A 21,275-nucleotide genomic window follows, 5' to 3' on the forward strand; every position below is an offset into this window, starting at 1 on the left:
GTGATTGACCTTTCCCATTTTTTTAATGAATTAAAAAGCACTAACAATTAATTAAATTTATTTACATGTCAAATCTATTTCAAAGGATTTTCAGAACCACTCCTTTTTCCTTCATAAGAGGAAGGAAAGGAGCATCCAATAACATGACTATTAGCACACATGAGTTCAGTTTAGAGTCATTTAACAGGGCCATTTTGCTACTGGAAAACTTGGACCTAATAAAGAGAATTAATTAACAATGGATATATTCTCAGTAACTAGTACTTGATTGTTCAGCCAGCACAGAATCAAAGGAATCTGGATAACCTGGTATTGTTGTGTGTCTACTTTCAAGTTTATACATCTTTATTAATGGTTACTTCAGTAAAATAAATTCACAAAATGAAAAGTAACCTATCATATAAAAAGGGTTCATAGATTTTTTTTTTAAATCACTCAGTAGCAATAAAAGGGAAGTTTTGCAGATGACAGTGAGCTAAATACCAAATGAAATTTTTTAAGCCAAATTTTTATTTCCTAGTCATTGAGCAGCAACCTCATGCACTGAGTTGGCAATGAATTTAAAACAATAGGAATGTGCAAAAATAGTCATCTAAGCATTATTATTTTTGATAATGAGAAACTGGAAAACAGCTATATCTCCAATAATAAGGAATGGTTAAATAAACATCATTATGACAGTAAAAACTGCAGAACACAATGTTAGTTAATGAGGATGTGAATATTTTGGCATTTTTACACTGCTAGTGGGAATGTAAATTCATATATTTCTAGGGGCAATTTAACATACACAAAAATACTTTAAAAAGAGAATTGGCAACATAACAAAGAAATGATGCAAAATTACAAAGCTATCGCCAATTTAAAAATTTAGAAGACTATAAGTGCCCATTAGTTAGGAATGTGCTATATTAACATACATCCACAAATACCAATTAAAAATTATATAATTTATAGTTTTTATAAAGGAATATTGTCTATTAGTAAGAGGTTAGGCAGATAAAGCACTTTGGTTCCTTCATATCTAAAACATGGTTACTACTTCATTCTATCATCATGAGGATGAAATTTATAACAGACCTACAGAAAGCAATACCCACTGTCATAAAGAAGAAGCTCCTACATTTGAAAAAGTATGTGCATATACATAGAAAGTATCTGCCTTCTGGGTAAAGACAGAAGATTGAACACAAGCATTTACTTCTGTCCTCTCATGAAACTCCACTAAAATAGCATTAATAGAATCTGAAGCATGGGAAGAATTGAAGAGACTATTATCACAACACAATTTTAGAAGATGAATAACCGAAATTCCAGTACTAAATGCTCTGGAAAGTTCAAAAAACTGAAGGTGAAAAACTGAGATAAACTACCAATCATAATGACACTCAGAATCCTGCAAAAGGTTGAGGAATTGATGGTACCAGGTACCTCTGGACAGACTTCATAGTTAAAAGTGAGGACTGGTAGATATGCTGTTTATGAAGCAGCCAGTTCCCCAAATCCCCTCCCCGATTTGTACAGCTGAGTAACTGTCGCTCGCCTGAGGAGAGCAAAACATAAGTACAAAATAAAGAAAAGAAATTCTCAATTAAAGCTCACAGTTGCAAATAGGTTCACCATACCACAAATGGGGGCGGGGCGGTGGGGAGGGGAATAAACAGATACACTGGGTGACATATGGCTTCTTTCCTAGGTCTCTTCTCTGGCTCAGCCCCCAGAACTCTAGCAGTTAGGCCTTCACCTCCAAGAAGGAGTCTGAAAGAATCTTCCCTGTGGAATTTTACCAGCCAAAGAAAAAAGATCTAAAAATAATGATAGAGGAGATTTCAAAACGAATAGCCCTACCAAATCTTATCTACATACTCAAAAGCTTACAAATTAGATTTTTGGTCCCCCTGCACTGAGAATGAGAAAACAACGAGGAATTACCAGAATCTGAGAAAAATTCTGGTCAAAAACAAACCAAACCTAACCAACCCCATAAAAAAACTACATAAGGGCTGTACAAGAAAGGAAAACTCTTTCATAATGTCCTCAAAGAAGAAATTCATCCATAATAAAAAAGGAAATGAGAACAAAATAACCTCTCGAAAATAAAAGCAAAATAGCAAACATGAAAAAATATATTAACAGAAAGTTTGGCCCTGGCCGGTTTGGTTCAGTGGTTGGAGCGTCGGCCTGCGGTCCAGAGAGACCTGGGTTCGGTTCCCGCTAAGGGCACGTACCTCGGTTGCAGTGTGTCCCCGGCCCTGGTTGGTCGTGCGGGTGGCAGCCACTCAATGTGTCCCTTCACATCGATGTTTCTCTCTGTCTCTCTTCCTCTCTCTCCCTCCCGCTCTATCTGTACAAAAAATGGAACAATGTCCTCGGGTGAGGATTAAAAAAAAAAAAAAAAGAAAGTTTGGAAAAAGTTGAAGAAATCTACTAGAAAGTAGAACAAAAAAGGAAAGCAAATTAATATCAGAACCTTCCAAGAGGACAATTACCACAAATAAAAATCCAAAGAGAAAAGAAATAATAAGGAGACCAACCATCCTGGTTTGCCTGGGATTACTGTAGTTTTAAGGCTGAAAGTCCTGAGTCTTGGGGCATGTCCTAGACCCAAGGGAAATCAGGACTGCTGCTCAATCCAAGGATTGAAAACAAACCCACAGCTATCACAATATCATGACATTTCTATATAATGGAGGTAAAGATCTGCAAGATTCCAGAAAAACAGGTTACATATACAATAGATTAGGAATCAGAATGTCTGCAGTTATCGAAAGCTAAAAGATAATACCCCTTTCAAAGTTCTGAAGGAAAATTATTTCCAACTCAAAACTCTATATTCAATTGGTTGAACAAGTATCAAAATTTACTTTCAGACACTTAAAATCTGAAAAAATTAAAAAGCTTTTAAAATTCTCATAAGAACTTCTTTTTAGAAAGCAAGTGGAAGATATGTGGAATCTGGAAACAGGAAAGACAAGAAAATCCTGAGGCTAAAAGCAGTGTAAGAACAGCCATCCAGAGTCCTCTTGCCTTCAGGAAACAAATAGCTGTAGACAGCTTGAGAAAAGATTTAGACAATTAGTAGCAGAGCTTGGCATTGGGTTAAGAAAAAAGAAAAACAAAAATAAAGTAATTATTATAATTCAGTAAAAACAAAAATGTATAAGAAAAGTTCCTATATAGCTCTGTAAAGAGCATTTATGTATCCATACAAACACTGAGCACCAATCATGACAGGGAAAATGAGAAGTTTTTACAGTACAAGTTTGGTGGGTAAAGAGGTGGTGTAAATCCTCTATAAAGGACGTGCGAAAGTGCTCACACTGAAAAAAACAAGTAGACATCTGAGCACATAATTTAGAGACACTAAAATAAGTACCAAACTAATCAACTATAGGAAAGGGCAACGTGGCAGGAAGACTGCTGTTTTTTAATAGTAAATCTTACATAACGACTTTCAACTGCATTTAAGCATTAATAAATATAAAGAAAAAATTTGAGGATACGCACACAAAGAGGTAGTCCCTTGGTGATCCACTTAAGTGATTTTGAATATATCTTCTTTGTACATTTTGGTATTGTCTGGATTATTCTTTTTTTAAATAAACATTTTATAATCAGAAGTGTCAAAAATATTACAGAATACAGAAGCTCAAACATAGAAGAGCAGTCTTCACTAAATTACATTAAGTTTAGTAAAATGTACTTTGGCTAAATTAATTCTTATTCTAACCTGGCATACAAAAATACATATTAATCCTTTTTTTTAAAATTTGGCAACCCATTTTCGAAAATTAAATTTTTTTTTTTAGAAATCATTGTTGGTAATTTTTCAAAGCAGTTGCATATTCAAACTATTAAAATTCTAAATTTAAATTATTTTAACAGCTGCCTTATAATATAAATAACTTTTAATACTTAACTGTTTACCTTTAAGCTTCTTACCCAACATCTCAGGAGACTAAATAATAATTCAACTTTGCAAACTCAGTAGGGATGACTCTACAAGACTCAAATAGGTGAAACCAAGAGTTTAACTTTTAAATTATTTTCTCTTGCTCAACTCATTCTTATTTACTCCCTCCATGCTCGAAGTACAAAGCACCATGTCTCAGACTGACAGAAAGAGTCCTAATCCAAGCAGAATTACCTTCCCAGAATTCGGCATCTGCCTGGTTCTTGTCTAGTTCTAATACTGGTTACATGCTGCATGCAAGTCACCAGAAGAGTTTGAAACTCAAGCTGCAAATAAGCTGGTAACTACTGCTGACTATGTTATTAATAATGTGCACACGATGTCCACTTTAAATAATGGAGAGGAAACTAGATCTACAAATAGATACATCATACTGAAAATATCTTTTAAATTTTTCTATAAAAAAACCTCCATAACTACCCAAATTTTGATCACAAACTGTTTCCTCGATTTCTCTGCCATTTATTACGTTCTACTATTCAGACATGCACACTTTGAAAGTAAAATTATTTCAAAATCAGCTTAAAAAGGTAGAATAGCAAAATATATTTTGAAGCCAAATGAATTACAAAGATATTTTTAAATATTATATTTAAAAAATTATAAAAAAGAACTAAAGAAAGAGAAAAACATTATAAAAGTATTTCTAAAAATCACTTGTATCAGTACATTGCCCCACTGGTTTTACATGCTATGTAAGTTTTTAAGAATGTTTGTTTGCTTAGGTTAAACAACACATAGCAAGAATACTTTCCTAATGCACATTAAAAATTGTCACATAACACTACCCTTTCTGGGGTATTACCTCAAGACTTCTACCAATTGATATAGGATGACCTTTGTCCCAGAGTTATTTTGATCAGCTGCAGCTGGCAAGCCACAGGCTTCAGAAACCCCTCACAGAAGTAGCTGTCTCACTAGTTCTCTAGTCAGCCCTAGTTCCTCCCCAAGAAAGCTTTCAGCAGCCTACTAATGTTGCCCAAACAGCACACCAGGAAAGGTCTTTCTACACTTGTGTCCTGGCTAAAAAGTGTGTTCCACTGACCACTGCTATCTCCCAAGGTAATACAGGTGGGTCAAATAAATTTATAAAACACTGAGTTAAGCAGAAGTCACTGTAAAATTTCTAACCTGAATCTCTTCAAGTGATATTTAACCATATAGAAATAGGTTTCATAAAGCATATGTAAATACTGTTATTCTGACAATTTGGAAAATTAAACTTTGCTTTATCATGAAGCTTCACAGATTCTTAAAAGTTCAAGAAAATAATCTACCCAATTTGGAATGTTTTCTATCTCACAAAATATAGGTCCACTCTACTTTATAGATAATTAATAGATTTTGTTTCCCTGAGATATACTAACCAGAAATCTGTCTCTCAGATTCCATTCATTGAATCTAATTCTGTGAATTAGAAAAAAAATCCTGATGCATACAAAGCCCTTCAAGTATATAGCAACAACTCTCAATGCACTATTATATGTTTATACGGTGCTTTAATTTTACAAAACTGTTTTCACATACTTTTATTTATACTTCACAATAATGAATACTGCCATTCTTCAAATAAGATTAGGAATTAGGTTGCCAATGATTTGCCTAACCTCACAAAACTATGAGGAGATAACGTAACTTCAAATCAGGTCTTCCAATTCTAAGGATAGAGAGATTGTAAACTGATAAATGGCTGGTATTTATCAATCCTTCATTCTCAAAATGCCTCTCTTAATGTTTCCTCTCCTAAGGTATTCAAATTCAGCTGTGCACCCTAAATTTAGTGACGCAACTTATGTACTAAGCACTAATGCTATGTCTGCTCACATATTTATTTATTCCTCAAATAGCTATTGTGCCCATTTTACAATAAGGTTACAAATTTCCCAGTCACCAGGTGATAAAATGGCAGAACTAGGGCTTAAATCCAGTATTTTTAGCTCTATATTAAGAGCTCTCTCCCCCCAAAATACCATTACTTGAAACCCAGATATTCCCCCCAAGGTACTGTACTTTGCCCCTATAAATTTTACATAAAATTACCAAGTACTATTTTCTTACAGTACTGCTTCTTACTTAACTCTTTCCTGAAGTGACACATTTAATCATGCCTAAAATTCACCCTGTCCATCTGACTTCTGGAAACCTTTCTTGATTTAGCTCACCCAATCTACTCAATCCTTTTAGTCCTATTCATATGGCCTGGGTTTAACTCTTGGCTTTATCACTTCTTAGTTCTGTAGCCTTGGATAGATAATTTGACAACTGACCCTGAGTTTCCTTACCTGTAAGATAGGAATTAGTACCAGACACAGCAAATGAGATGATTCATGTAAAGTATTTACAAGTTGTCAGGTACTTGCTTTTTTACTAAGTAGTGAGTGGGTTGATATGAATCCCTGGTTCCCACAGTCTTCATCCCTAAAGATTAATCAATACTAGTAAAGAAGAATTAGATAAAATCTTGTCTCCTCTGGGATTGTAACATCTCTTAATGATCCAAAGAAGTTGCAACAGTAAAACACAGAGAACACAGGTGAAAAATAAGTGGCACAGCAAAGCAAGCAACAGCTTCAAAGTTACGCATTCCTCCACCTTGGTATCCTAATTCTGCCACTTATAAAATGTAACTCAGGCAAGTTACTTCACCTCCTTGGAATAAATTTTCTTAATAACTATTGCCAAGCACTATTAAAAAAAAAAATTAACCGTGATTGCATATGTAAAATACCTGGCACTTATTAGATGCTAAACAAATACTGATTCCCTTCTCTTGTTTCAACAGCTTACGTTATAATTAGAACTCAGAAATAGGACAGTGGCAGTAAAAAATGCAAAAGCTTTATTAGTGACCATAGAACACACAGATTTTTAAACTACTAAGTCAGTTTGTGACCACATGCAGAGTGAGTTAAACAGACTATCTAGACTGGTTTTATTATGGCAAGGGGCAGTGTCAAAACTCTCAGTGCTTCCTGACTGAGAGCAACTTCACAAACAAAGGAAATGCCACTGATCCAGCTACTGGCAGGGTCGAGTTTCCTTTTAAAAATCATGTTAAAGCCCTGGCTGTTTGGTTCAGCAGTATGTGTCGGCCCGCAGACCAAACAATTTCAGGTATGACGCCTGGTCAAAGGCATGTACACCTTGGTTGCAGGTTCAATCCCAGGTCCCTATCAGGGTGGTGCAGGAGGCAACCAATCAATGTCTCTCTCTTACATCAATGTTTCTCTCTCCCTCCCTCCAACTCTATAAAAAAGTCAATGCAAAAATATCCTTGGGTGAGGATTAAAAAAAAAAATCATGTTAAGAGAGTTGTCTCTAAAAAAAAGAAAGCTGGAGTCAGAGAGGAATCAAAGATATAACATTCAATAGCAATCTGTTCTCACCAGGGCCTGGACCCTCCTAGAAATAAAGAGTTGAAAAAGATGAGCTCTTCAAGAAGGCAGACTAGAAGACAGAAAGGCAGGGAGTGAATCCCATGAAACATTCTGCAAACTCAACCTGGCCCATTGGCTGTGGAGATCAGAACTACTACAATGAGGACACGAACATACATGGACATCAACACAGATACACACACACAAATACACATGCAAACAGATGCACACATGCTTCTACTTTACTTAAAAGCTGGGAGGGGGAAGAGGTATAAAAGCAGAGACAGATAACTGCAATTGTCAAGAATTGTCCTTGGCAGGCCCAATGGACAGTTGGCTGTCCCTTTTTTAACTCAGCCTTTTATTGCCTTTTGACTTCAAGATATCTATCTTGATCTTAATCCAATGCCTGTACCTTCAAATTCAAAATACAAGTGCAAATACAGATGCACTGAATATTTAAAACACAAATAGGACAAAATTCTACAATCTAGGAGTAAAAGATGTTACCGTCACAATAGCCCTATGATACAGGTTAAACAAAAGATTTTATTTAGTGTCTACTTACTATTCTTGTCAAAGCTTAGCTAATAACGACCAACTGAAAGTAGTTATAGATTGTAGGGTTAAACTAAACAGAGCTCTAATTCAATATTGTTAGGTAGAATCAATGCTAGCTAAACTTTGAGAAGACTAATAGTAGACACTATATAAAATGTTCTAATAACCAAGAAAAAGTTCTAGCCCTGTCAAAATGTGGATCGAAATTTTCTATGAGGGCTCAAAGACAGAAAAGATAGTCAAAAACCAAGCTTCTGGTTAAATATTACAAAAATTAAATGCTTAGCCCTGGTGGGTTTGGCTAAGCAGTTAGAGCATCAGCCTGCAGTCCGGAGAGACCTGGGTTCAGTTCCCGCAAGGGGCGCGTACCTCGGTTGCAGTTTGTCCCTGGCCCTGGTTGGGTCATGCGGGAGCAGCCACTCGATGTGTCCCTTTCACATCGATGTTTCTCTCTCTCTCTCCCTTCCTCTCTCTCCCTCCCACTCTATCTGAACAAAAACATGGAAAAATGTCCTCGGGTGAGGATAAAAAAAAAAAAAAAAATTAAATGCTTAAAAAATTGCAGTATTATTCTCTATGTGTGCTTTTTAAAATTTCTCTAAATAGAAAAGAAAAAACACTTTATAGCATTACAGTAATTGCAAAATTGAAAAGGTTCATCAAACAGTTCTAATGAAATGAACATCTGGCTTCTTGAAGAAGACTTTTGGGAAAAAAAGAGAGGAAGACTGTACCTCAAGATCCCTTTCTCCCATCTAGTTTGATCTTGAGTATATTATTCTCAAATATTAATTCCATCTACTCCGCTATAAGCTTCAAGAGGGCAATATTCTGTCCCATTTACCTACGACCCAGAGCCTCAGTGTATGAAATATAAGAAATATTCATCTTTAAATTAAACTCCTGCCCTGGCCAGTTTGGCTCAGCGGTTAGAGCGTCAGCCTGCAGTCCACAGATTAAACTCCTTAAAGCCATAAAATATTACATGTGAAAATGGTTTCATTAAATTTGGTTACATTTATTTTAATAACTTGATAACTCGTCCTGGCCAGTCTGGCTCAGCGGTTAGAGTGTTGGCCTACTGAGAGTCCAGGGTTCGGTTCCCACTAAGGGCACGTACCTCGCTTGCAGTTTGTCCCAGGCCCCGGTTGAGGTTGTGTGGGTGGCAACCAGTCAACGTCTCTCTCTCACATCGATGTTTCTCTCTCTCTTTCCCCCTCTCCCTCTCCTGCTCTATCTGAAAATAAATGCAAAAAAAAAAGTCCTCTGGTGAAGATAAAATAATAACAACAACTTGATAACTCAGTATTTCCATACATCAAAAATGTACAATACCAAAAACTAAACCAAAAAAAAAAACATTTGATCTCTGATCCTGGTCAAGAGCAACTCATAACAGGAATAATTTTCTATCTAGTTATAGAAAAAAATCCAACTTGATGTCTCACCCTGATATTAGAAAATAAGCAGCAGATGCTGTAAAGATAAAAATAATGACGGTAAAACATGGTTTATTAATAAAAGGTCAGCATTTGTATTTGTATCTATAAAACTAAATGTGGTATCAATTATTATGTACTGTTGTATAGACACAGGTACGGTAATAAATCTAAGACTACCTAAGACTGAAAACAAAACACCCGACTACCTTGAAAGCATGATCACTTTGACAAGCCAAAAGAAATTTTCTTAGTTAAAAAAAGAGGCTCTTTCCGTAAACTTACTTGCTAATTTGGCCTGTAATCCAGAAGGTCCAGGTTTTGATGTCTCTGACTTAGAAGACCCTGGAAGAGACAGTTTTGTTTTAGGAAGGCTAACTTTAGGGCTGAAACGAGCAGCCCAATCAAATTTTGAAGAGCCACCAGTTTTACTCTGTTCCTTTTCCCTGCTACTTCTTCTGGGACTGGGACTGGATGCTGAACGGGAACGCCTGGCCTTGTTCTGATCTTTTCCTTGTTTCACCCTGGCACCTGGTGGTACAGTGGAGGAGGCCGAGGCTACAGCAGAAGACGAGGAGGAAGTAGAGGCAGCAGAAGAAGAATCAGTGATGGTGCTACACCCAGCTTTGGCTGAGGTGGCTGATTTTGAAGCCAGCTTGGTAGGTTTTGCAGATCTCTCTTCGGCACCAGCTGACTCAGACACAGAACCACTCTTTATACAAGAACTCTCTGTCCTCTTTCTTTTCTGACTCCGTGAACTACCAGTGGCCCCACTCTTTCTGGTATGAGCCTTGCTTGTTGATGGCAATTGTGCAGACTTCAGTTGTTGCTCCTGGTCTAAATGTCTCTTCTTTGACTTATTATGTGGCTTATTTGTTCCCGAGGGAGATTCAGTATGTTGAAGTACTTTAGGTTTTTTTGCAGAGCTAGGAGAATTGGTCCTGTTGTAGTCTGGACTAGCACTGCGTTTCACTCCTCGAGAATTGTCTTTCTTAGGCACCTGCCCCGTTTTTTGCCTTTCTGAAGTATTGGCTCTGTCTGGATCCTCTGGCTGTGGAACTATGACAGCAGATGATGAACTGCAGCTTCTAAGAGGTTAGATAAGAAGAGAGTTAATATCAGCCTGCCATCATTAAACCTGTCATATAATATTTATTAACTTCTCAAATCTGTGGAAACAAATGCTTTAAAAAAAAGTACAAAAGTTCTTCTGATAAGACCAATAATAAACACAGCTTTTTGAAAGGTTCAAAATTGGAAAAAAAAAAAAAAGTGAGTGTGACTTTGGATGGTAAAAAAGTATTAAAAGAACAGGTTAATTCTTTAGCCCAAAGATCAAGTTTATTCTTTAGCCCAAAGTTTACTGACACTAACACTCTTAATCACAAAACAAGAACTCAGATTACAAGAAAAAGAATGCTTTTTCAGAACCAGTTCAAACTAGAATACTGATGCTCTAGTAACAAACACAACTTCTTTATTCAAGCTTAAAATAAACAAACATTAAATTATACACTTTCAAAATGAAGGACAGAAATTTGTGTATTGTAGTATCATTAAATTTTTTTGTCGCATTCCATTTCAAAGACTCCTACCAATTAGATCTTACAAAACCAATGACCTATGAATCTGACAATTAAAAACTAAGAAAAATGGTAAAATGGCATTTCAGAAGCCTATAATGGTTTGTTAAGAAAAAGGGAGACCCCATAGCTCTCTAAGCAAGAAAAAAATGCATCGTCTAGGGTATGTTCCATCTACATCACTACAAAGTTGATGAACTAACTATTAATGCAAAAGTTACACCCAGAGAATAAAACATACATCATGAAATGTTTGGATAACCTGGAAAGTTTTAATATTATGCAATGATTCATATGCAAATAATTCTGCTTTGAAAATGTATAAGCCATGTGAAGATTTACCTTTTAGAAAGGTGTCCCCTTGACAGTTCAGTAGTATTAGACTGCACTTTGGGTGGCTTAGAATTAGATTTTCTACTCTCAGGAGGGCTATATCCCTTATGTTTTGCCTGCCCTAAATGTGACCTGTCAGCAGAAAATCAAAACAAAAATCTATCAGGAAAATGAGATGCAAATACAATACTGAAAGTCAAATATTTTTTCATTAAAAAAAAAAAAAAAATCCTCCCAATTCTTCATCATTGACCCTACCCTTTCCCCAAATATTTCTATTATTAAATTATTATTCTATCAAATAATCTGGAAAAAAAAAACTGTCCCTTAGAACCAATTCCCTGAGTTAAGCATTTTTATTACCAGCTGTCATAATTGCATCACAAAATTATAGTTGCTTAAGCAATGATAAATTTTTCAACAATTTTACTGTAGACATTAAAATATGTTCAAATTTTACAAGAAGCAAATCTGGATTTTAGATCTCAACACTACTTTCAATAGACAATGTAAATATAATAGTTTAAAAGGTTTATAGAAATGGCAACCTGTGATCCCTACAATGTTACTGACACCCAAATTGTACATTATAAGGCAGGTTAACACAATAAATGCAGAAGCAGATAAAATCAATTCTCACGCTGATTTTACACAGAAAATCATTAAAAGCAACTAAAGAGTAAATTAACTTACATGAAATCAAGAGTAATATTTGCTAAGAATTTAAAGCACTAATCAACAGAAAGTACACCCAAAACCAAGTCCAAGAAAGTGATGAAGAATATACAACAAAATATTCCAAACACACTCAAAAGATTCCATCATTGATACATGATTAGGTTATATAGGATGGAGCAAAGTAAGTTTACAGTAGTGAGTACATGAAACAGTTTATTCTTGTATTATTTATTAATTATTGTGTTATTTTCCACACAAACAACTGTAAATCAACTTTTGCTACAATCTGTATTTATAATAAATCAAATCCTTAGGTCAGCATTGTTCTAAGAGCAGGTTTGAGGGAAGTAAAGAAAATGTTTTCAGTTATTAGATTTTTTTGAACCCCTGGTAATAGTTACATGAGATTTACACAAGCAAAGGAACTATGCATTAATATATACCCAGAAAAGCTGGTATTATAGAAGTGAGATATGAAGGTAACAGATGCAATTTATTTATGTAATTCACAGCCAACATCCATGTAAATAACAAAGAGCATGTTCTAATGAGAACAAAGTTCATTAATACCAAAGCTGTTTACTTTGTCAAAAAAATTTTTTTAAAGGCTTTCATTCTGAACACAGTCTCAAAGAAGCTTAGAAATTAGCCACTGAAAACTTCACACAAAAATTCTAATTAAAACTGTAAGGATGCCATACAGTTCTTAACACATCATATAAGTTCTACCATCTCTTTAAGAAGATTTAGATCTAAGGTTTCTCATTTCAGTATCTTTATTTTTTATTGCATTTTCCCAGAAGAATTCAAAACTGGATTCTTGAAAGAAGATATGAAATTAGCTTCTCATTGGAAGAAAATATTTCTTGGATCTGTAATATTTATTTTTAAGGTTATAATCTATGATAGAATAGTAAAAGATCAACTACTAAAAAACTCTAGGTCAGTCTTTCAAGTGTCTTAGTCTTCACTTTAGTAACAAATATATATTTTTTCAAGGTATATATTTTCTCTGGGTATAGCCAAATGAACCTTGTGAGATTTTTATAGACTGAGACTTAGTTTTTATTTTTCCTAAACATTATTTCAATGCAAACTGAAATTTTGCTTTATTCTATGAGTTTCTTATCAGAGCGATTTAATTTCTAGGACCTGCTTTTGTTTTTACTATATTTTTAATAACATATCCGAGAGATCTACTTTTTTTTCTTTCAAGAAATGAGATTGAGAAATTTTTCAAATAATTTCATATTAATTTTTTTTTTTTAAAGGAAGGTATAACATTCCACTTTCAAGGCATATAATGTAATACCCATACAACAATAAGTCACTCAGGTTCTCCACATTCTTTTTTTATTTTTATCCTCACCCGAGGACATTTTTCCATTTTTTGTTCAGGTAGAGTGGGAGGGAGGGAGAGAGAGAGAGAAACATCAACGTGGAAAGGACGCATCGAGTGGTTGCCACCCGCTCGACCAACCAGGGCTAGGGACAAACTGCAACCAAGGTACGTGCCCCTAGCAGGAACCGAACCCGGGTCTCTCCTGACCGCAGGCCAACGCTCTAACCGCTGAGCCAAACCGGCCAGGGTACCACATTATTATTTGCATAAAGTGTGCTACAGATCAATTTAATTGAATCAGTTTCTACTTCAATGATAAAATTTAAAATATTCCTGACTTTTTTTATCATAATTTAAAAATCATATTAAAAAACAAAACATCATCACCGTGGCCAGGTAGCTCAGTTGAATAGAGTGTTGTCCTAAAACACCAAGGTTGTGGGTTTAATCCCCAATCTGGGAACATACAAGAGTCAGCCAATGAATGCATAAATAAATGGAAAAACAAATAGATGTTTCTCTCTCTCCAATCATTCAATAAATTTTTTTTAAAAGCAAAACACAAAAATGTTATCCATTCAAAGCTAGGCAATTTTGTAATAATGTTCAGAGAGTTAAATATTCAAATATCAATGCTAAAAAAAAAAAGTCACAGTGTAACCCTAGTGTATCTCACAAATAATAATAATATTCATTACTTTGTCAACAGAAACTGACCAGCATCAACCTAATGCTGATTCCACTGTAGAGGTGGCAGTCCCCCTCTCTTCAACCCAAATAAATTGTTCTCTGGTCTTAAAACACATCTAACTTTATATCCACCCAAATATACCTCTACATTTTTCATATTCCTACTAACACCTACAATGAATTAAAGAATTTAGCAGGTAAACTCTCAACATCAGAATACCAAAAAAAGTTAACAATATCCAATCATCTTAGAAACTGAGGCTCATTAAAGTGGTTAAAATCCAATTATGCCCACACTCATTCAATTCTTCCTTTCTTAAAATTATTTTAAGTGTGACATTCTGAGGAATGGTTAAAAATATATCTCACAATATTATAAAATACTGATCACTACTGTCCTGCCTACTGTTTAGCATGGTCTTAATATATTTTCTTTAAAGGGTAGTAAATACTTTCAGCTTAGTGGGAGATACTATGTCAAAAAAAAAAAAAAAAGTATAACATGGCACCTTCCACTCAAATTTATTTATAAACAGAGAGTAGGCTGGATTTGGCCCATGGATCATAGTTTTCCAATTCTTCACTTACCATAAGAGGAGGAGGCAACCAGCTGGTACCTTAAAGTAACAATATGGAACCTTCCAAATATGGGCTCTATTTTATTATACCCATTTATAAATTATTAATTCTCAAAATATTATAAAGTAAATCTCTATAAAATAATAATACCCAATCTAGAATAGCCAATTACAATATCACAATATTCAGCACTAAACGAATCTTGATGCTTCCTTTTAGCTCATTTTACCAATGCCCTCATTTATCAAACCTTAATGCTCAACATTTTTATTAAAAAGTTTGTTTAAGATCCAGTAAAATTTATATCTACTATAAATCAAATTTGCAAGAACAGTAGAGTAAAATTCATGACAAACTCTTTTAAGTAGCACAGAATGAGTCCATTTAGTAAATTATAGCCCAAGGGCAGGTGGGTGGATGGGTGTGGGTGTGTGTATGGTTCAGAGCTTCTCTATCATGGCATGGGTGTGTTCCTGAAAAATATGACACATGCTGAAAAATCACCCACTAAAAATAACTGGGCTAATGGTAAAAATAAGGTTGGGCACAGACTACTCAAACCTATGTTATTTTTGTAAGTCCTAACCAAAACATCATCAATTTTAATAAAAGATTAAATTTCTACTAACATTTGCACCAATAATCACAGTTGGTCTATTCTTTGGAGTCTTGTTTTTGTATTTCCTCCTGTTAAGTGTAAACTTAAAGACACTTTCTTTTAAGACCAGCTTCAACAAAATTAAAAATACATTTCCAGGGAGACTTTCCTTTTTGATATTTTCTTTCTTTATAAATACAGGAGTAAATGGTTTTGAGCTTTCTGAAAATGTTTAACACAGAGCAAAGTGTAACGGTTCTGAAGTTTTGAACTAGCTATTTCTTGCACTAAATGATTTCTTCAAATCATTTCTGTAAGATTTTCAGATATTTCATAAGATCTTCATAGATTATTACCAAATCCTTTTCTTTAATTCAAATGTCTATACCCATTTCAGTTCATATACTAACACTGTAAGGAAAGTTGTAAACCAACAGTACTTCCAAATTATGTTGACAGCGTTTTCCTAATTACCAAGTATATATGGGCTCACTCACATTAAAGAAACCCACATTGCTACAGAACAGACTATAATCAACTCTGGGTTATATGATTTCAAGATTAACTTGAAAGCAAGTCTCAAAGGCCTCTAGTTCACTTTTAGGCAAATCATAGTGGCTGTCACGTTTAAATATTTTAATTTACTTTTACAGGTATTTAGTAAAATCCTTGCTAGTTCAAAGTATTAAAAAAACAATCTCTAGTCCAGAGGACATCTGAAAGAGGCCAAAACCTTGTATCAAAGAGCACATTCTTGTCCTGGCTGGATTGCTCACTCAGCTGGCTGCAGTGTCATCCCATGCACTTAAAGGCTGCGGGTTCGATTTCCAGTCAAGGGCACATACCTAAATTGTGGGTTCAATCCCCAGTCGGGGCATATACAAGAGATAACCTATGGGTGTCTCTCTCTCACATCAATGTTTCTTTTTCTCTAAAAAGAAATCTCCCTGGCCGGTTTAGCTCAGCTGTTAGAGCATAGGCCCGCGGACCAGAGAGGCCTGGGTTCAGTTTCCGCTAAGGGCACGTACCTCAGTCGCAGTTTGTCCCAGCCCCGGATGAGGTCGTGTGGGTGGCAACCAGTTGGTGTGTCTCTCTCACATGGATGTTTCTCTTTCTCTTCCTCCTTTTCTCTCTCCCACTCTATCTGAAGATAAATGCAAAAATGTCCTCGGGTGAGGATAAAAAAAAAATCAATAAAAACATATCCTCGAATGAGGATTAAAAAATTTTAAAAGCACATTCTTATTTTAATGTTAGGCAAGATGAGAATAGTGGCTAGTTACAAGTAGCAAGTTAACTTCTTATATTACAATCTTAAATTCTGTTTGAAATTAATTTTAATTCCAGACATATTCACAATTCAAATACACATATCTATTATGAAATATAAAAGATTTGGGACTTACTTACACCTTCAAATTTGTTATATGTGTATACAGACATACACACACTTTTATGCTTTTATATTTTATATACAATTGTTATATTATAGTTTTGCCTTTCAGAAATTAAATGCTTTATGATACTATAAAGTGCATGTTATAAATAAGCATCTGATTTTCAATAATCAAGGTGAAAAGTTCACTTAAACCACTTAAAAAAATTCATTAATATATTTCAATCATAAAACAGAGCCTGATTGGTCTGACAAACAGTCCCCATATTTAGTTATGGCAAAATAACTAAATGATTCTGTCATATGAAGTAAAGACGTTCTTATCTATCTTACAAAGCAGTGTTTTTAAACATCAGTGGTTCCTCCTCTAGGGAGCATTTTGAAAACATATGTTGGGAAATAAAAGTGCTATTGGTCTCTAGCAGGTGTAAACTAAAGGTAGATTTCATGTAATATATAAAACAGTCAAGCACAATGAAAAACTGTCCCATCACTCATATATTTCAAATAGCACTGGTAGTAGATGAAGACCTTAGGAAAAAATTTGCAATCTGACTATGACCTAGGTGAAAAATACGCTTATAATTCCTCAGATTTGTTTTGCATGGTTTTTATATATGTTCAATTGTCCAGGAATGCACAGGAATCAACAAGGGTTTTATTTGTGTTTTGTAGCTTAACCAAGAGACATGTATCATTTTGAAAAAGTCACATTATGGCATTTAAGTCTGTTGTTGTAGCTGTCACATTCAGTAAATTCAAATATAGATGCAAGCATCTGAATATAGTGTCATCAAGAATTGACCTATTGAGCCCTGGCCGGTTTGGCTCAGCGGTTAGAGCATCCACCTGCGGTCCGGAGAGACCCGGGTTCGGTTCCCGCTAAGGGCATGTACCTCGGTTGCAGTTTGTCCCCGGCCCTGGTTGGTCATGCGGGTGGCAGCCACTCGATGTGTCCCTTTCACATCGATGTTTCCCTCTCTCTCTCTCTTTCTTCCTCTCTCTCCCTCCCACTCTATCTGTGCAAAAAATGGAAAAATGTCCTCGGGTGAGGATGAAAAAAAAAAAAAGAATTGACCTATTGAGACAATGTTTTGTTATCACTTGCTTTCCTTTTGCTTATTTGTACTTTTGTAAAATTCCCTGTACATTATATGTTGATGATTCTAAAGTGTGTAAGCAAACATTTTATATATTTTTTCATTCAAGATACCAAAGGGGCATCATAATACATTATATGACATACACTATAGAGGGGAAGCTTTTGAAACTGATAGTAAACACTGTATCAAACTACTCATTTCAACAGATTTTTTAGGCTTGTCAATTCAAATATATCATGTCATAACAGGGTATATAAATATGAATGGCACACAATCTAATTCCTGTCCTCAAAGAGGTTAGAGTTTCATAAAACAAAGTGGTCTACCAGCTACAAAAAACTTCCCAACAAAGGGAAAAATTACTTGTAGCAAGAAAATAAAAGCTTTACAGACCACATGGCATTTAAACCATACCCTGAAGGATGAAGAGCTGAAGAAAAACAGCATTCTGATCAAAAGCAGAATAGGCAAAGGTAGAGGCAGGAAATTATGAAACCCACAAGGCACCTAGCAAATTATATGAATTTCCCTGAGCACTGAGATAAGTAGGAAACAGGTTGAAAGGACAGGCTAGGGCCTAAATGCCTGTGGAAGGATCTAGATTTTTGTCCTTAATAACAGTTTACAATAACAGACTGAGAGGGTTAGAAGCAATTCACCAAAAGCAAAAATTCTGTATAGTCAATGATCTGGGTACATTGAGGATAGTGAGTAAACTACAATGCTTACGTTATTGTGAAAAGTAAAAAGGCAGAGGGATTGAAGGTAATCAAAACCATGGGAAGAGATGGACCCCTAAAGAGAACTGTACAGCTCAATTTACTTTTGGCCTATTTCACAAATAAAGTAGTTTGGTGAGGAGTACAAACACCAAAATAATCAAAAGTAAATTTGTGATTTGTGACAGATTAGTGATGTAGTACTAATTAATGAGCTACACTGGCTTTTTTTTTTTTTTTTTATCCTCACCCGAGGACATTTTTCCATTTTTTGTTCAGGTAGAGTGGGAGGGAGAGAGAGGAACAGAGAGAGAGAGAGAAACATCGATGTGAAAGGAACACATCGAGTGGCTGCCACCCGCATGACCGACCAGGGCCGGGGACAAACTGCAACTGAGGTACGCGCCCTTAGCGGGAACCGAACCCGGGTCTCTCAGGACCGCAGGCCGACGCTCTAACCGCTGAGCCAAACCGGTCAGGGCTACACTGGCTTTTATAAGTACTTGGGTAAAAACTTATTAAGATGACCACAGAAGTCTTTTAAAGGTGTGATTATGTAATAAGCATTATATTAATTCTTTAAATATATTACTCAACTTAATCCATAAAGGACATCCAAGACAGGTATATATTTCCATTTTAATGTTTTTTTTTGTTTGTTTGTTTTTTATTATTGATCTTAGAGAGGAAGAGGGAGAGAGAGAAACATCAATGTGAGAGAGAAACATCAATCAGCTGCCTCCTACATGCCTGTTACTGTGATTTTCATTTTAAAGATTTAGAAAATGAAGCTTGCTACTGAAAAATCACATAGCCCCTAGACAGCAAAGATAAGACTGAGCCCAATACCCCTGACTCCCAAAATCTGAAACACTACAGCTATATCTAGGGACTCAGCAGTCAAAGTGAAAGGCCTTCCTCTACGATTATTGAATTTTTCCTATCCATGTTGGTATTTCTGCCCCAAACTGTATATAGGTCAAAATAAGTGGCTTAAGGCTTTGAAGATAGCATATGAGAAAAAGGAAAGAAAACACCATGTTTTCTTTTAATCTTCTAAATAGGAGCCCTCATTTCTTTTGCTTTCTGTATTACATTTTTTAAAAAGCCTTCTGTATGTGACACTAAAATTTGCTGTTCAATTACTGAAGAAGCATGTACATGTTCACTTTTTAGTCACACTAATATGTATCCAGGAAAGCATTCTGAGACTGATAACACTTGTAAAAACTGGTGTGAAACGTCAGATTCCCTCAACATTGAGGAAGAGAAGAATAAGAGCAAATCCACAATGATATAAAATAATGTATGGAAACTGACATCTTACAGGTTTCCAAAATGCTTAAGATGTGACTTCTGGACAAAATTTCACTGATGATTATAACAAGAAATATATACTACAAGGAAAATCATAAAACAAACTATTACTTGGTTGGTCCAGGAAAGAATTCTATAAGAGTAATGTGCTCAACTTCCAAAAAAAAAAGTAATCTGTGTTCCTCCTTAGACCACCACAACCAAGTCACTATTTAACACAACACTATAAATCTTGCCTCACAGCCCCAAGGCCTCATGGGACAGACTAGCCTTTCTAGCATTACCAAAGCAGCGCTAAAAGTTAAAGAATGTGTGTACACATGGTGCTGCAGCTAAAACTCAAAGTGCATAATTACAGCAGTAAGATTCACTATGGTGGAAAGGAGCCCGGTCCACGTTACCTGACCAACTCTAGTATAAATTGTTTTTAAAAGTTATTTCAATTTAGTCATTAGAAACAAAGAAGTTATTTTCGTATCACACCATGTCTCCCTTTAACATTCTACTCCTCCAAAGATGATGAAGCATATACTTCCATGTGGCTGAGCAAAGGTCAAAATGAAAAAAAAGCTCAGAAAGAACACAAAAGAGAATATTATAAAAGACTCCCATACTGCTTAATCAAGTAGGAGAATGAAGAGAACACATCATACCTGTGGCTATGTTGTACTATGAATTTAGGGAAACAAATGGTCTGTTGTAGATATGGGAGTAAGAGTTTTTAAATGATGCGTAAATAGCCTGTGATGGCTATAATGTGCTGTTTACAAATATTTTATTTCTCTTCTTTTCAGACACATGGTATGATGGAACCTGCTACACCACTTGGAAGTTAAGTGCAGTCATGTGACTTGCTATGGTCCAGGGAATGTAAGTGGAAATAAATCACTTCTAGGTGAAGCCTCGGAAAGCCAGAGGGCAATTCACCATCTTGTCACAGCAATGATACCTGAATACATGGACATGCAGACATAGATCAGAATGCTTGAGTCTGATCCAGGATGGATAAGTCTTCTAGTGACTAGTTTGTTATAATACATAAATACTAGGAGTTGTTTGTCACTATAACATGATCTAGCACACCTTGTTACACAGCCCATTTAAACCATGTCCTAGGTTCTCCTTCACAATGATCACCTTTTCATGACTATTTCAGCTGAAGAAAGTCACATTTCTGTGTTTAGAAAAGCCATGGAAATAAATCCCCTTATTTCTATCTCATACTAGTTGTTGAACACCTACTAGTTATGATCAAAGCAACAAGTGACACAGAAAAATGAGTAATAAAATCCAAACTCTGGAAGTAACTACTGATTCCACATGTTAGATAGGAATATAGCTGACAAGTACCATGTGCTTCAAAACTGCTTCTTTAGCTCTCAGAGCTCAGATCAATGTCATCTAGAAATGTCTCTCACCTGACTCTAATTATCACCTATATGCCCATTTCTCCTTATGAGTTGAAACTCCTCATAAGAAAGGCTACTCTACTCTCATTTTTATAACTACCATCTAGCACAGTGCTTACTGACTTGGGTGTTCTACAAACAGAGAAATACAATCTTATACTGGGTCTGTATTACATTA

At 35.4% G+C, this 21,275-nt stretch overlaps 1 protein-coding gene across 23 annotated transcripts in view; it reads right to left on the reverse strand.

The window, feature by feature from the left end:
• Positions 1 to 21,275, reverse strand: part of TRIP12 (thyroid hormone receptor interactor 12) — a 149,538-nt gene that overhangs the window by 81,542 nt on the left and 46,721 nt on the right. For 12 of the 23 annotated variants that reach the window (XM_036253463.1, XM_036253474.1, XM_036253470.1 and 9 more), the window contains exons 3-4: positions 11,276 to 11,398; positions 9,636 to 10,438 (exon numbers count right to left, since the gene is read on the reverse strand). The exons of 1 other annotated variant lie outside the window; for it this stretch is intronic. In XM_036253463.1, the coding sequence (XP_036109356.1) occupies positions 9,636 to 10,438; positions 11,276 to 11,398 (926 nt within the window). The remainder of the gene's footprint in view (positions 1 to 9,635; positions 10,439 to 11,275; positions 11,399 to 21,275) is intronic. 10 more of the 23 variants (XM_036253483.1, XM_036253481.1, XM_036253479.1 and 7 more) reach the window with 3 other exon arrangements.

The sequence above is a fragment of the Molossus molossus genome, unplaced genomic scaffold (assembly GCF_014108415.1).
Source record: "Molossus molossus isolate mMolMol1 unplaced genomic scaffold, mMolMol1.p scaffold_m16_p_11, whole genome shotgun sequence".
NCBI lineage: Eukaryota > Metazoa > Chordata > Mammalia > Chiroptera > Molossidae > Molossus > Molossus molossus.